The sequence below is a fragment of the Peromyscus leucopus genome, chromosome 4, assembly GCF_004664715.2.
Source record: "Peromyscus leucopus breed LL Stock chromosome 4, UCI_PerLeu_2.1, whole genome shotgun sequence".
NCBI classification, from domain to species: Eukaryota; Metazoa; Chordata; class Mammalia; order Rodentia; family Cricetidae; genus Peromyscus; species Peromyscus leucopus.
The window spans coordinates 66,364,953-66,378,241 of NC_051066.1; the positions used below are offsets into that span (position 1 = coordinate 66,364,953).

The 13,289-nt window shown below is 40.5% G+C and overlaps 1 protein-coding gene across 1 annotated transcript in view; it reads left to right on the forward strand.

The window, feature by feature from the left end:
* The window catches only part of Nup160 (nucleoporin 160), a 60,298-nt gene that overhangs the window by 2,550 nt on the left and 44,459 nt on the right, over nt 1-13,289 (forward strand). The window contains exons 3-9 of the mRNA XM_028859402.2: nt 2,685-2,895; nt 3,438-3,660; nt 5,022-5,100; nt 6,183-6,297; nt 7,782-7,940; nt 11,432-11,509; nt 12,163-12,260. Of these exons, the coding sequence (XP_028715235.1) occupies nt 2,685-2,895; nt 3,438-3,660; nt 5,022-5,100; nt 6,183-6,297; nt 7,782-7,940; nt 11,432-11,509; nt 12,163-12,260 (963 nt within the window). The remainder of the gene's footprint in view (nt 1-2,684; nt 2,896-3,437; nt 3,661-5,021; nt 5,101-6,182; nt 6,298-7,781; nt 7,941-11,431; nt 11,510-12,162; nt 12,261-13,289) is intronic.

The following is a 13,289-nucleotide window of genomic DNA, read 5'->3' on the forward strand; positions in this document are numbered from 1 at the left end:
GAACAGTTATAATAAAGAAAACTACAGAGAGCCACTTGGAAGAAGCCAAGTAAATTGGAGAGGGAAAATGAAGAGGATTTGAAGTGATAAAGCTCAAAAATACTTTATGAATAGAACATTGAAAACATACTTTTTTTAATTTAAAAGGGAAATTTATGTGTATGAGTGTTTTGTCTGCATGTATTTATGTGCACCACATGCATACATGGTGCCCTTAGAGACCAGAAGAGGTCATCTGGGTCCCTGGAACTGCAGTTATGGGTGGTTGTGTGGGTGCTGGGGAGCAAACCTGGATCTTCTGGAAAAATAACAGGTGTTCTTAATCATTGAGCCATCTCTCCAGTCCCCAAACTTAACTTTTTGTGTGAGAGGAGTTGGTGAGTGGAGACAAGGTTGCACTATGTATTCCCCAGCTGGTGTGGAACTCACAGTGTAGCCAAGCAGGCCTCTAATTCACAAAGATCTGTCTGCCTCTACCTCCAGTGCCAGATTAGTTATGTGCCATCATAAGCAACTAGCCAGAACAATTTTAATAAAAGAATATATTTCTTTGAAAGGAGCAGAGGGACAAAACTAAAGGCTAAAATTAAAGGAGAATGAGTTGGTTGATTTGTGTGTATGCTTGTATACATATTTTGTGTGTATATATATATATATAGTATATATCTATGGTTTAAATATAGTTTTGATTGTTGCTGTAAGAATTCATTTTATCATTCTGAAGTCAATGTGACCACAGCAAGATAGATGTAAAGGAGAAACCTTTGGCATTCACTTAAGTATCACCTGGTGCAGGTATGAAAAGCCCCCAAGGATAAAGCCAAAGAGCCATTGTCCCTCTGTTTTTAGGGGACTGATTCCAGCACCTCTCTCTTCAGATACCACAGTCTACAAAGGTTCTTTGTGCTACACAGCATAATATTTGCATGTAATCTGCATGGCCACACATACTTTAATTCACCTCTAGCCCACTTTTGATGCTTTGTGTAATGTTAATATTATGTGTATACTTGTGCTGTATAGAGGGATGTTGAAAAGAAAAAGGATAGAGGTACAAACACAAGTTTTGTTTTTGTTTTCAGTTTGTGGTTAGTTGAATTTGCAGGCATAGAACCTATGGAGTTGTAGAGGCAGCTTTTCTATTCTTAAGAGTAAAAATTCTAAAAATATATTGATTTTTGTTGGGGGATAGGTAACCTAGCAGGAAATAGAGAGCCTATGGATTTGTGGAGGCGTCTGGGGAGAAAGGTTTGTTTTGGTTTGTAGTTATAGAGGTTCTGGTACAGAATAGGTCTGTTCTTGCCTTTGGTCCTGTGGCCTTACCCTTAAAACGCCCTAGCACATCTCATTAGTGCCCTGAAGACTAAACCTTTAACACTTAAGACTTTGAGAGACATTCGGGATCCACACTAGCATCATACATGTTGACATAGACCAGTGAGTATGTGCAAAAGATGTTTTAAAATGACGAGAACTTAGAAGGCAAAGGTAATACCCTACAGAACCAGGTCAAGTGGCATCTGTGATGGGTACAAAGGACAGCACAGGCAGTGGGGGTGATTAGAATGACAACATGAATTTAAATTCAGACATATTGACTGTTGGCAAAACAGCTTGGCTCCTGTGCTGTGACTTGGATTTGAATAAAGCCCCTCCTCCCACTCCCACACAAGCTGCTGCCAGTGCACTTGTGTCCTACCAGACAGCGCTTCCTGAATGTCAGCTCTGAGTCCGTGCTTTTGTAGGTCTGCAGATCTCCAAGTGCACATGGCAGTTACCTCTACACTCCACGTGCTTATTGCCATTTATTCAGAAGGTCTCTGAAGAGTAACAGGAAGCTGGGCTAGCAGAATAGTGTGGAAACTAACCTTGATAGGCCCAACGTGCAGTTAGTTTTATAGTTTTAAAAATATTATGAAGTACTGACCCTTACACAACAAAAGCAAAACTCATAAAATTGCTATTTTTTAATATGTTAAAAAGTATTAGAAAAGGGAAATGTGCTTATTTATTGTTTGGTGATATAGTGTGCGTAGATACCTCATTCCTCTACAAGTGGTAGGGTTAATTTTTATATAGTAGGATTTATCTTTTTTTGGTTTTGGTTTTTGGTTTATGGAGACAGGGTTTCTCAATGTAGTTTTGGTGCCTGTCCTGGATCTTGCTCTGAAGACAGGCGGTCCTTGAATTCACAGAGATCCGCCTGCCTCTGCCTCTACCTCTGAGTACTAGGATTAAAGGCGGGCACCACCACCACCCAAAAATTTATCTTAAGTAAAGTAAGGACTAAGGAAATGGGATGTATATTTAACATTACCATTATGAGACTTAGATTTTGTTGTGCTGTGTTTTATAAGCCTATATAATATATTCTTAAATGGAAAAGTGATCTGAGTGAGACATGGTGGTGCACTCCTTTAATCTCAGCTCTCAGGAGACAGAGGCAGACAGATCTCTATGAATTTGAGGCTAACCTGGTTTGTAATGAGTTTCATGGCAGACAGGGCTATGTAGAGAGGCCCTGTCTCAAAAAAGAGAGAGAGAGATGAAAAGTGATTCAAATTGGATTGTCTAATCTTTTCAAATTTGCAGAGTTCGTTTAGACACTGTTATCATACATTTTGTTGCAGCAGTCATTGAGAAAGAAAAGCTTTAATTAAATAATCTCTCTCTCTTTTTAACAGGAAGACTTCTGGGGATACATTGGAGCTGGTGGAGGAATCACTGGACATAAATTTGTTGAATAATGCAGTTCGCCTAAAATTCCAGAATTGCAGCCTCTTACCCAGTGGGGTTCATGTCTCTGAAACTCAGAATCATGTGATAATCTTGATATTAACCAATCAGACAGTGCACAGGTTAATTTTACCACACCCTTCTCGTATGTACAGAAGTGTAAGTTGATTGTTGTGTGCACTGGCTTGTTTTCCATAGTATGCTAGCTATCACAGACTTAGGACTGGAATGATATTCTTTGAAATGGGAAAAAGTTGAATTCCTTGTTAACCAAGCATACTTTATAGTTATTGTTTGAAATGATTAGGCTTGGGGATGTTATTTAGTATTGAGTACTGGCCTCTCATGAACAAAGCCCTGAGTTCCATCCTCATAAATCAAGCTTGTGCCTGTAATCCCACTACTTACGAGATGGAAACAGAAAGGTCTGGAGTTCAAGGCCAGCTTGGGCTTCATGAGACCCTGTCTCAACAACAACAACAAAAAGATCAGACATTTTAAGTTGATAAAATAGTTTTCTTTTGCTGGGCGGTGGTGACACACACCTTTAATCCCAGCACTTGGGAGGCAGAGCCCGGTGGATCTCTGTGAGTTTGAGCCATCCTTCCAACCCATCAACATCTTTTTAAATAAACATACTTAGTACTTGAGAAGAACTAAGCAAAATTCAGGTTATTTCAAAACACTCTTTTTCATTACAGGAGCTGGTAACTGAAAGTCAAATGCAGTCAATATTTACTGACATTGGAAAAGTTGATTTCAGAGATCCTTGCAACTATCAGTTAATTCCAACAGTACCTGGACTGTCCCCAAGTTCTACCACCTCTGCAGCCTGGCTTAGCAGTGATGGGGAGGCTCTGTTCGCTCTACCATCTGCTGCTGGCGGCATCTTTGTCCTTAAACTACCTCCTTATGACATACCAGGTAAGGATGGGAATGGAGCGTGGATTTGTCTTTAGTGGTCAGTGTTGCCATTAGAACAGGCGTTCAGTCCCGTCCATTGGCAGTGCAGGGGTTGAGGCTGTAGAGTTCCTGCTTTCATTAGTATTTGCTTGGTCCCTGATGCTATACCTTTATTCAGTGGATGAGGAAAGAAGGGATACTGGGTATGGGAAAATAGATTTTATATATATGTGTGATAGCCTGTTCAAATTCAGTAGTAGACGTAAATTACTAGTTGTTCCACCCTCATACTAAAGTACTGTATTTACAAAGAATGAGTTTTGGGGACCAAGTTTGACAACTGATGCCTGTTCCGAGTCACATTGTCTCTTGCCTGCATTATTGGATTAATGTCCTAAATGTCTCCAGATCCGCCCTCCCATTTCAGGAACTTCTCAGGCATATTGATATATTAAACATTGGTTAGGGACTAGAGAGCTGGCTCAGCAGTTAAAAGCACTGGCTGCTCTTCCAAAGGACCTGGGTTCTATTCCAAGCACTCACATACCAGCTTATAACTGTCTGTAACTACAGAGCCACAGAATCTGATGCCCTCTTCAGGGGTTTCAGGCATGCAAGTGGTGTGTGTGTGTGTACATGTGCAAGCAAAATACCTGTACACATAAATAAGTTTAAAAATGAAATCATGTTACTCCAGTGTCCATCGTGATCTGAATAAAGCCAGTCTCCATACACTGGCTCACAGTGAGTGCCCACTGTCATCTCTAACCTCATCTTTTCATTCCTTTCCCTTTGCCCTCTATACCAGCTACATGCCCTTTTGCGGTTTCTTAATGACATGAGGCATTTTCCTAACTTGGTGGTTTTAGTTCTTGATTCTGTCTCCTCAGTGAAGCCTTCCTTGACCATCCTTGAAAATCCAGCCTTCCACAACACCAGCAATACTCATTTCGGTCCTTTTCCCTATTAATTTAACTCCTTACTTCTCTCATCCTCCAATGGTAGAATGTTAACTTTCATGGGGTCAGTTGTTTGTTTACCACTGAGTCTCCAACACCTAGAACCACTGCCACATGAAAGGTACCCAGTGATTAAGAAAATATGATTCTCTTGAGTGGAAGAATGGGCTGCTATCTGTAAATGGCAAGACATTTTTCCTAAAAATATAAAAAAGTTGCTGTTTTTATTGATCTCTTATTGATTCAAATTATTTTAGTTGTGATAAATGTAGAGAAGTACATTGAAGTACATAAGAAGAACCTTGTTAGTATAGGAATGTAGAAGTCTGTCGTGTATTATAAAGACCTCATTCTTGGTTCTACCATTTGTGGCTTTGGGTTTTTCTAAGTTATTTTCAGGAGGTTCCTTGTGTATCATTGCAGGGGTAACGTCAGTTGTGGAACTGAAGCAGAGTTCAGTGATGCAGCGATTGCTCACGGGCTGGATGCCCACAGCTATAAGGTAAGTGTGTCCTGCAAGGAATCAAAGGGCGTAGGCTGTGGTCCTTGTGTTATTAGTACTTCCAGTTGTACTGCATGGCGTACTCTGTCCTCAGTTGAAGAGTGCATAGCATGATGTCCTGCCTGAGGAAAGCCACACTCCAGAGTCTGTCTTCTTTGCAGCCCACCCTTTGACAGCATGCTTCTATGTTCACAATGTCCAGTTCCATGCTCTTCCCTGGTTTGGGAAAGACTGCTGAAGTAGAGCACACAGGTGGCCCTGCAGGTAAAGGCACTGGCTGCAGAGCCTGACATCCGGAGTCCAGTCTCAGGTCCCACATGGTAGAGGGAAGAAAACCAGCTACTGTATTGTCCTCTGACCTTCACCTATGAACCCTGGTGTCTGTCTGTCTGTCTGTCTGTCTCTCTCTCTCTCACATGGTAGAGGGAAGAAAACCAGCTACTGTATTGTCCTCTGACCTTCACCTATGAACCCTGGTGTCTGTCTGTCTGTCTCTCTCTCTCACATGGTAGAGGGAAGAAAACCAGCTACTGTATTGTCCTCTGACCTTCACCTATGAACCCTGGTGTCTGTCTGTCTGTCTGTCTGTCTGTCTGTCTCTCTCTCTCTCTCTCTCTCTCTCTCACACACACACACACACACACACACACACACACACACACACACACACACACACAATTAAAAGTGTAATTTTAAAAAAGACCTAATAAGCCTGGTGTGGTCACGCACGCCTTTAATCCTAACATTTAGGAAGCAAAGCCAGGTGCATCTCTGTGAGTTTGAGGCTAGCCAGAGCTATTAATGAGACCCTGTCTCAAAAAAAGTTAGCATAGGAAGTTTTTGACTATTGGGCTAAACTAATATGAAATGAATTGCTTTTTATAATATAGAACCTATTCAATTTTATGGTAATAATTAGTATAAAGTACATAGAAATGTATTTGTCTTATGCTAGCATATAAATTCTTGTTCTTTCTGCTAAGAGTATCCATTTATAATTTTATTTTACCTCTTAAATCACAAATTCTAATGATCTGCTTATTTGCAGTGGTGAAAAATCTAAAACCTGTCCTTTTATTTAGGGGTGATCAGGGGCCTTCGGATCGTGCCCTCAGTCTTGCTGTTCATTGTGTTGAACACGATGCATTCATTTTTGCCCTGTGTCAGGATCATAAACTACGGATGTGGTCTTACAAGGTAATACTACATTTATGATTGGCATATGTTAAAATCTGAGTGTGAAATGTGGAAGAATTGAAGTCTGTCCTGCTGCTCATTTAAAGATGATCAGATCATTTGGTTTGGAAATTATGATACACTTTCAGATCCTGATAGTCTGAATCACCATCATTTTCTGTACATTTCCCTACTTTGGTTTATTTTTTTTATTTTTTATTTTTTATTTTGAGGATTACGAGCTCTACATAGAGTTTAAAGATTAATGGAAGATAGAGTCTTCAGGGCTGGAGAGAGGGGGCTCAGCGTTTTAAGAGTGCTGGCTGCTCTTCCAGAGGCAGGGTTCAGTTCCCAGCACCCACACGGCAGCTCACAGCTGTCTGTAACTTTGGTCCCAAGGATCTGACACCCTCACAGACATACAGGCAAAACACTAATGAATATAAAATAAAAATAAATTTTAAAAAAAGATACAGTCTTCACTTAAGAGCAACAGTCATTTCAAAAAAATCTTTCTTAGATTTGTGTGTATGACTGTTTTGCCTACATTCAACATGTGTGATTAATGTATGCTTGGTGCTTAAGGACATCAGAAGGGGTGTCAGAACCCTGGAACGGAGTTACAGGTGGTTTTAGTCCTCACAACTGTGTCACTAAAATCCATGTTGGGGCTGAAGAGATGGCTCTGGCTAACAATGGTTAACAGTACTTGCTGCTCTTCCAGAGGGTTGGGATTCAGTTCCCAACACATATGGTGGTTCACAACTGCCTCTAACTCCATTTCCAGGGGATTTGACACCTGATCTCCAAAGACACCAGGCACACACATACATATACATTTTGTTTTGTTTTGTTTTTCGAGATAGGGTTTCTCTGTATAGCTTTGGAGCCTGTCCTGTCCTGGAATTCGCTCTGTAGACCAGGCTGGCCTCAAACTCACAGAGATCCACCTGCCTCTACCTCCCAAGTGCTGGGATTAAAGGCGTGTGCCACCACTGCACAGCAATAAATTTTTTTGTTTGTTTGTTTTGTTTTTTGAGACTGGATTTCTCTGTTTAGCTTTGAGCCTTTCCTGGAACTCACTCTGAAGCCCTGGCTGGCCTCGAACTCACAGAGGTCTCCCTGGCTCTGCCTCCTGAGTGCTGGGATTAAAGGCGTGCACTACCACTGCCCAGCTAGTAATAAAAATTTTAAGAACAAATTTTTTAATGCATGTTGATAAGACAATTTTCAAGATAAAAAAAAAAGGCTGGTAATTTTGTTTGTTTTGTTTTGAGGCAAGGTCTCACAGTGTAGCCATGGCTGGCCTGAAACTTGCCTTGGTAGACCAAGCTGGCCTTGAACTCAACAAAGATCTGCCTGCCTCTGCTTCCCAAGTGCTGGGATTAAAGATATGTATGTGCCTCTCTGCCAGGCCCCACAAAATCATTTTCTTAAATGGTAAGGGATGCATTTCTAGTCTCAATATTCTTTGAACATCACCTATTAACTCTTCTCTTGGGCAGGACCAAATGTGCCTGATGGTGGCTGACATGCTGGAATATGTCCCTGTGAACAAAGACCTTCGGCTCACTGCAGGAACAGGACATAAATTACGACTTGCATATTCACCTTCCATGGGGCTCTACCTAGGAATATATATGCATGCTCCAAAACGAGGACAGGTATGCAGTATATCAAGTTATTCTCTGTGGATTCATTGGGGAAATGTCAGGCTCATTGAGTCCACAAGCTGTGTTTCAAGCGCTAAGTTGTTCAAGGGTGATTGGGTTTTGTGCTGATATAAAGATTAGAATTGTGGAAGAGAAAGATATCTCAGTGGTTAAGAGCACTGACTGATGTTCCAGAGGAACTAGGTTCAATTCCCAGACTGTCCATTGTCCAATCACACCAGGATAAAATTTAAAAAATTTTTAAAAAGGAAGAAAGAAAATTGTGAAAGGTAAGGATTAAAGGGAAGTCTAAGGGAAAGTTAACAAACTAAACAAGATAGCAAATTTGAAAATATAGGTGGAAAAGATGAAATTGCTGAGAAGGAGTGTAGGTGTTAGTATGTTAGTATGTAGTTATGGGGAAATTAATGTTTAGAAATAATGTTCACCAACCAGACACTGCTGTTGTGTTTAGGTGAGGCATACAGAATGTATACAGTAGTGTAATCAAATAATAAGTAACCATTCTGGGTATTGTATGTTTGGCCTGGTGCTGTGCCTCTGTGTGCATATACTAATAGCAGCAGCACTGGGACAGGCTTGCTGTGATCCCACCAGAGAGAGGATGTGTCTCCCCTGCCTACTGGAGCTTGATTCCCCATGAGTCTTCGAATTCTTTGTTGGGCTCTGCTGTCCTCTCCTGTTTGGGACCTGAGACACCTGTTCCCCCAGGGGAAATTCTCATCACAGACTGATAAGATGGCTTCATAGGTAAAGGTGCGTGCCTTCAAGCCTGGCAACCTGAGTTAGATCCCAGGACACATGGTAGAAGAGAAACTCCTTAAGTTGTCCTCTGGCCTCCACACAAGTGACATGGCACATGTTACCACACACATGAATACTAAATAAATAAAATGTAATGAAAAATTAAATGAGCCTGGTGTTGTGGTACATATCTAAATCCCAGCATTCAGAAGGCTAAGGCAAGAGGATTATCGTGGTTTTGAGACCACACTAAGGGACATCGTAAGACTGCCTCAAAAGAAAAAAAAAATGGAATAAACTCATTCTTTTTCACAAGTCATTTGAAAAAACTCTGCACTCAGCCAGCATTTCCTGGATTTTTGCTGTTTTGTTTGGGCTAAAATCAACAATATATGTTTGCTTTGCTACTTAGTATGCACATGTGTAGTGATAGACATACAGCAGGCAAAAATTCATAAAGTGTTTGTTTTTACTATAACAGATACCATAGTGATGAACTGGTGAATTCTTTTTTTTTCCCCCAGAGCTGAGGACCAAACCCAGGGCCTTATGCTTGCTAGGCAAGCGCTCTACCACTGAGCTAAATCCCCAACCCCAAATTGGTGAATTCTAATTCTTTGTTTTGGGGTTATTTTATTGTGGTTTTTAAATTCTTTTTTGTTTGTTGTTGTTTTTGAGAAAGGATCTTACATGTATCACTGGCTGGACTGAAACTCAGAGATCACCTGCCTGTGCCTTCTAAGTGCTGGGAGTAAAGGTGTGCACCACCACACTCAGCTCTGAGTTCTGTTTTTTGTTTTTGTCTTTAGACTTCATACATGCTAAACATTTGTACTATCACTGAACTATACCTTCAGCCCCTATGTAGATTTTTTAAGATTTATTTTTGTGTGTAGATAGATAGTTGTTTGTGTGAGTACGCACACATATGTGTACAGATGCCACAGAGTCTAGAAGGTGTCAGATCCCTTGAGACCAGAGTTACAGGTGTTAGTGAGCTGTCTGATGGAAATGATGGGCCCCAGTTTCCTTAAGTGCTCTTAATTGCTAAGCTCTCAGAAGACAATTTCAGTGTTTGTTTTTTTTTCCCTTGTAGCTTGCTTGTGAGGCTGGACTGCAGATTAGTGGTGAAACTACCTACCATGAGTAAAGTCCTAGGTTCTAGTCCCCACTGCTGGGGAAAAGAAGAAAATTAGCATTTTCTCTTTCTAAAAACAATGTTTTTTAAAGCCAGCCATGATGGCACACTCCTTTCCTCCTAGCACTTGGAAGTCAGAAGCAGGTAAATCTGTGAGTTTGAGGCCAGCCTGGCCTACAGAGTGAGATCCAAGGCAACCAGATCTAAATCAAAAGAGCTTTTTAAAGAGTGGTTAGATGAGGATGATGGCAAGTGGGTTCAGTGGGTACAAGTGTTTGCAGCTGAACCTGACACCTGAGTTCAACTCCCGCAAGTTGTTCTCCACACAGACTCACAGACATGTACATACAAACAAACAATAAATAAATGTAGCCGGGCAGTGGTGGCGCACGCCTTTAATCCCAGCACTTGGGAGGCAGAGGCAGGTGGATCTCTGTGAGTTCGAGGCCGGCCTGGTCTACAGAGTGAGATCCAGGAAAGGCGCAAAGCTACACAAAGAAACCCTGTCTTGAAAAACCAACCCCCCCCCCCAAAAAAAAAAAAAGAAAATAAATGTAAAACATCTTTATCTTCCTGTGAACAGTTGCCTACCTATGGTATAAGGCACAGGTCATCACATTGTCAGTACACAGTGAATTTTCTTAATTGTCGTTTGTGTTTTGTCTTTTCCTCCAGTGTAAGGGATTCAACCCAGGGCCTTATACACTTAAACCTAGCCTTCAACTGTCACTTAAGGAAAACATTTTTACATATTTATATATAATACTTATGTTTTGTATATTATATATTTTAAGTTTATGTGTATGTATGTGAGCATGTGCACTGCATACATGCCGGAACCTGTGGAAGCTAAAAGAGGGTATTGAATCACCCTGGACCTGGATTTACAGGCAATTGTAAGCCACTATGTGAGTCCTGAGCACCAAATCCAAGGTCCTCTGCAAGAACAGTAAATCCTCTGAAATGCTGAGCTATCTCCCCAGGCCCATCAAATGTCATTTTTTCTGTGTGAAAGTTTTAGTTTTAGGAATAGTGTTTGTTGTTGTTGTTGTTACTGTTTTTGATTTTGTTTTCTCGTAGTGCCGAAGCTCAGACCCAGAACCTTGTACACACTAGGCAATGCTCTACTCCTGAGTTCTATTCCTAATCCTTGGTGGTAGATTTAAACACTTAAACATGAATTATCTCATAATTTTATAGGAAGTGTGCAGGTGCATGTGTACATGCAATTGGACACTCATATATGCTCTGAGGATCAAACCTAGGGTTTCACGTTATGATTTCTAAAGTAGCTATAGTCATAGACTCAAAATGGTAGTTTCAGGCAAAAGAAGGGATAGGGATTCAGAGTATTGGGGAAGTTGTTTGATAGGAATAGAGTTTCAGTTTTGCAAGATGAAAAGAGTCCTGGATATTGGTAGCACAGCAATGTCAATTTAAACTGCATACTTGAAAATGGTTAAGATGGAAACTTTATGTTAATTTAAGTCTGGTGGCACACACCTGTATTCCTAGCACTCAGGTAGGAGACTTCTGAATTCTTTCCTGAGTAATGTGTTGATTGTATGAAGTAATGGACTATTAACTTGTGTTTCAACAGTTCTGCGTTTTCCAGTTGGTGAGCACCGAGAATAATCGCTATAGTTTAGATCACATTTCTTCACTGTTCACTTCTCAGGTAAGTTGAACCATCCTCTGCATTTCACACAGGCACAAGAAGGAAGTGTTGGCTATGTATGGCCTGGTGAGGATGCTTGCCTTTGAAATCATAGCTACTTATGAGTCTGAAGCTAGAGAGACATTTGAACACAGGAATTCCAGACCAGCTTGGCAGTGTAGTGAGACTGTCTCAAAAGGCCTTAAACTTGCTTTGTTTAAGGTTATATTTTTGGCTGGGCAGTGGTGGCGCATGCCTTTAATCTCAGCACTCGGGAGGCAGAGGCACTCAGATCTCTGAGTTTGAGGCCAGCCTGGGCTACAGAGTGAGTTCCAGGAAAGGCGCAAAGCTACACAGAGAAACCCTGTCTCAAAAAACAAAAACAAAACAAACAAACAAACAAAAGATTATATTCTTAAAATATTTCATGTATAGACAGTGGAGAGCCCACCATGTGGGTCTTTGGAATTTAGCCAGGATCTTCTGGGAGAGCAACCAGCTCTCTGAACCAAAGCTCTCTCTCCAGCCCCTCTTCATGTAAAGAAACAGTTTAAGTTGGGATTTATCAAGTCCATATGGCATGTTGTACTTTTATGTATTTTTCTCTCTTGTCAATACAAACTTAGTCCCTGCTCCCTTTTCTTTCTTATCCCCCCACCCCCATTTCTTCCTAGGAGACACTGATCGATTTTGCCTTAACTTCAACGGATATCTGGGCCCTGTGGCACGATGCTGAGAACCAAACGATTGTGAAATACATCAACTTTGAACAGTATGGACTGTTTAACTTTTGTTCCTTCTTAACCCTGGGCAGAACCACACTGAGATGAGACCTTTTCGTGTGGAACCATGAAATGTGAAGGATTCTGATGTGTTTGTCTTGATTAATTTTCTAAAGTGCCCTTTTGTGGTTCTTACCTTTTGGTTTTAGAGCACATATACTTAGGCTTGTGTTAAGATAAAATATCATATTTCTTAGGAAAGATAGTCTGTACCCCAAATACTTCTAATCTGGAAGCTTGCTGCTAATACTCTAATACATAATGTTCCTTATACCCACAACTTAGCAAAGACATTGAAATTCCTTTTTATTCTCAATTTCCTTAAAATAAGATCAGAGGTAGATTGAACTAATAAGGTTCTTTGAAACTTTTTAAAACAGGAAACTTTTTTTTCCTCATGAGACAATGAACTTCAGGGCTCAGAATGTAGCTTAGTAGATAGAGTACCTTTCTCGAACTTAAAGCCTTAGATTCAATTCCTGGCACCTCTAAAACTAAGTATGGCCTTGCATACTTATAATTCCAGCACTCTGGAAGGAGAGGCAGGAGGATTAGAAATTCAAGATCATCCTCAGCTACATAGTTTAGGGCCAGTCTGGAGTACATGATACCTTGTCTTGAAAAAAAAGAGAGAGAGATAAGAGAAAATGAACTTTGATATATATAGAGAGAGCAAAATTAATATTTTATGATACAAAATTATACAATTTAATGTTTTGATAATCTCTACTATTAGATACACTTATCTAATGTGCATTGGTTTAGTTTTAAACTTTTTAACAGCTGTGGTTCTGGAAAGATGCCTCAGCAATTAAGGGTTCAAGGATAGTTCCCAGCACCCCTGTCGGGTGGCTTATAACTAACTAACTGCCCCGTTACTCCAGCTCCAGAGCCTCCTAGTTTTCTTGCTTCCTGGGACACTTGAACTCACATAGGCATGCACATACATACCATAGAGGATTAAAAATAATCTTTAAAAAAATATTTTTTTGTTTTGTTTTTCAAAACAGGTTTTTTCT